This window comes from Palaemon carinicauda, chromosome 36 (genome assembly GCF_036898095.1).
Source record: "Palaemon carinicauda isolate YSFRI2023 chromosome 36, ASM3689809v2, whole genome shotgun sequence".
Lineage (NCBI taxonomy): Eukaryota > Metazoa > Arthropoda > Malacostraca > Decapoda > Palaemonidae > Palaemon > Palaemon carinicauda.
In genome coordinates this window covers 10,341,654-10,345,592 of record NC_090760.1, presented here as the reverse complement: position 1 = coordinate 10,345,592, position 3,939 = coordinate 10,341,654, and the positions used below count along the sequence as shown (strand labels likewise).

Sequence of the window (3,939 nt, the reverse complement as noted above, 5' to 3'; positions counted from 1 at the left end):
TAATGTCATGAAGAATCAGACAGATATCGAGGAGTCAAATATCAGGAAGAATCAGACTGAAATCGAGGTGTCAAATGTCAGGAAGAATCAGACAGAAATCGAGGCGTCAAATGTCAGGAAGAATCAGACTGAAATCGAGGCGTTAAATGACAAGAAGAATCAGACAGAGATCGAGGCGTCAAATGTCATGAAGAATCAGACAGAAATCGAGGCGTCAAATGTCATGAAGAATCAGACAGAAATAGAGGCGTCAAATGTCAGGAAGAATCATACAAATTGAGGCGTCGAATGTCATGAAGAATCAGACAGAAATCGAAGTGTCTAATGTCATGAAGAATCAGACAGATATCGAGGAATCAAATGTCAGGAAGAATCAGACTGAAATCAAGGCGTCCAATGCCAGGAAGAATCACACAGAGATCGAGGCGTCAAATGTCATGAAGAATCAGACTGAAATCGAGGCGTCAAATGTCAGGAAGAATCAGACAGAAATCAAGGCGTCAAATATCAGGAAGAATCAGAAAGATATCGAGACGTCGAATGTCATGATTAATCAGACAGAAATCAAGGCGTCAAATATCATGAAGAATCAGACAGAAATTGAGGCGTCAAATGTCAGGAAGAATCAGACAGAAATCGAGGCGTCGAATGTCATGAAGAATCAGACAGAAATTGAAGCGTCGAATGTCATGAAGAATCAGACAGAAATCGAAGCATCAAATTTCATGAAGAATCAGACAGAAATCGAAGCGTCAAATGTCATGAAGAATCAGACAGAAATCGAAGCGTCAAATGACAGGAAGAATCAGAAAGATATCGAGGCGTCAAATGTTATGACATTTGACGCCTCGTCAAATGTCATGAAGAATCAGACAGAAATCGAGGCATCGAACGTTATGAAGAATCAGACAGAAATCAAATCGTCAAATTTCATGAAGAATCAGACAGAAATCGAGGCGCCAAATGTCATGAAGAATCAGACAGAAATCAAAGCGTCAAATGTCAGGAATAATCAGACAGAAATTGAGGTGTTAAATGTCATGAAGAATCAGACAGAAATGGAGGCGTCAAATGTCATGAAGAATCAGACAGAAATAGAAGCGTCAAATGTCAGGAAGAATCAGACAGAAATCGAAGCGTCAAATGTCAGGAAGAATCAGACAGAAATCGAGGTCGAGGCGTCCAATACCAGGGAGAATGATCATTCTAATATCACATTAGCACCACAAGAGGGTGAGTTCTCAGGGGTACGAAATGACCTCGAAATGAAAGCATAATAGATTCCCACCCCATTATCCGAGAGCGTTATAAACCTTTCATAACCCGCGTCTTTGCAAGGTCGTACATTTAAGAAATCCTGCCAAAACCACTTGTAGCTGCTTTTCCCCCTAATGGTAGTCAATCAAAGACTGTGTTAGTACAAATAGCCTTCGGAGCAGAATCAAATCTTCCGCAGCTGACCATTAAAGACTTGGCTTTATTAGGGCAATGAGACCAAATTCCCTCTTCCCTGCTGCCCTGTCCCCTTCGACGTTCTTTTAAAAAGCCATAATGTTCAAGGGGAGACGCACATGATACTCTAAGGGTGGATTTGTTTAATGCACTGCCCTTACATCCAGGAGCCATTGGGGCGACGATGGCTCACTCTCTGGCTCTCTCTCTCTCTCTCTTACCCTCTTTATCTCTCTTACTATCGGCTTCCTTCTTCTATAAGATCTTCGGGAAGCTTAAGAGAAAAGGAAGGGGGAAAGAGAGATAGAGAAGATAATATCAAAATGAGGTTAACACTGCATAACTTCTCAAGGGTCAGATTCAGACGATCCAAGTCATGAATATTCAATGCGATTTGCTTTGTCCTGTTTTCGCCTGATTCTATTAATTCATTCATCATTATTTAATATATTCATCGTTTTATTATTTTTAATTTTCTTTGCGTTATATTTCATGCATTCTTATTACCTTACAAATATTTCTTTAGAACACCATTTATCTGATGATATATAATTGGTTTATTACCATTCAGAATCCAACATTAAATTAGATAATTTAATCCATTGATATATTTATTAGATAATATATTCATCAATTTATAATTTGATAATTCAAAAAATCATAATCATTTTCTAAATAAAGAAAAGAAAAGTTTTATGTAAGATTTAAGAAAATGAAATATTTTAATCATAGTGTAAGATCTGACATGCAAAATGGGTAATCTTTATGTAGTTACTGGACTTAATTGTACTATATATAAGAAGACAAGAAACCAGAGGACATTAGATTAATTGTTATTAGATGTTATGAATATTTTAGTTTATTTTACTGTTACTTAAATAGAACATAACAAGAAGCTAAGAGATATAAAAAGCGTTATTTGAAATTTATTATTTTTATTATTATTATTATTATTATTATTATTTTTATTGTTGTTGTTATTGTTATTATTATTATTATTATTATTATTATTATTATTATTATTATTATTATTATTATTATTAGCTACAATCATCACCTTAGATGTGACATGCTATTAGAAAACGTACATTTTAGGAGGCTAATGTCAGCTAAGTAAAAGGATTTTTTACGTCCATCAATCACTTCAATAACAGAGAGAATTAATGATATGGCTTATCTTCTTTTGTTTAATATTGATTTCATTCTCTTTACAGTCATTATTAATTTTGATTATCAGGAATTATTAAAAATCTTCATAAATTATTAACAATAAATTGATTGATTGATTTAACGAGAGAGATTGTTGAGTTCTTTTACTAACTTGGCATACGTTCTTAATAACAGATAGTAGATGAACATTGAACTTAACCATTTTTATATAATAGTGATTTTATGGACGTCGAATTTGATAAATTTTTGTTCAAACTGACGAGAGACTAACAGTAAATATGAGAACATTTCCTATGTATATTCTATTGGCCTTTTCTGAATACCAGGAAACTGTGAGTGTCTGAACACTAAACTTGAGAATATACTGTTCATGCAAGAGGATATGAGCATTGAACTTGTGAACACTTTGTTCGTGCAAGAGGATATAAGCATTGAACTTATGAACACTTTGTTCGTGCAAGAGGATATGAGCATTAAACTTCTGAACACTTTGTTCGTGCAAGAGGATATAAGCATTGAACTTGTGAACACTTTGTTCGTGCAAGAGGATATGAGCATTGAACTTGTGAATACTTTGTTCGTGCAAGAGTATATGAGCATTGAACTTGTGAACACTTTGCTCATGCAAGAGGATATGAGCATTGAACATGTGAACACTTTGTTCGTGCAAGAGGATATGAGCATTGAACTTGTGAACACTTTGTCCATGCAAGAGGATATGAGCATTGAAGTTGTGAACACTTTGTCCATGATAACAGATTATGAACAATTATCTTGAGAAGATTTCCTTAATGAGAACAGAATGTGAACAATTAGCTTGATAACATTTCGTTCCTGATGATAGGAGGTGAGCATTGAACATGAAAACATTTCCTTCATGATAACAAGATAGAACATTGAACTTGAGAACATTTTGTTCTTGATGACACGATAGGAGTATTAAATTTGAGATAATTTCCTTCAAGGTGACAGGATAGGTAAATTGCATTTGAGAACATTACGTTCATGAGGATATATGAAAATTTAACTTAAGATCATTTGTTTCATAACACGATATGAGCATTGAATATGAGAATATTTAGTTCTTGATAATACGAGGCATTGAACTTGAGAACATATTTTTTCATGATGATATGGTATGAACTTTGAACTTGAGAGCATCTCGTTCGCAATTATAGGATATTTGCATTGAACTTGAGATGATTTCCTTCGATATGGCAGGATATGAGAATTGAACTTGAGAACATTTCATTCAGAATAACCATTAGGATATGAACAGTGAACTCGAGAACATTTATCTCATACTAACAGAGTTTA

General features: G+C 34.4%; 2 protein-coding genes across 2 annotated transcripts in view; both read left to right on the top strand.

Moving 5' to 3' along the window:
* LOC137628481 (UPF0506 protein SJCHGC02965-like) overlaps window positions 1-280 on the top strand; it is a 453-nt gene extending 173 nt beyond the window's left edge. Inside the window, exon 1 of the mRNA XM_068359637.1 lies at window positions 1-280. This exon is cut by the window's left edge and continues 173 nt beyond it. Within this exon, the coding sequence (XP_068215738.1) occupies window positions 1-280 (280 nt within the window).
* Window positions 281-293: 13 nt separating this feature from the next.
* LOC137628480 (uncharacterized protein PF3D7_1120000-like) lies at window positions 294-3,400 on the top strand. The gene is made up of 2 exons (XM_068359636.1): window positions 294-1,233; window positions 2,949-3,400. Exons 1-2 carry the CDS (start codon window positions 294-296, stop codon window positions 3,398-3,400), a joined length of 1,392 nt encoding a protein of 463 aa, XP_068215737.1.
* Window positions 3,401-3,939: the final 539 nt, after the last annotated feature.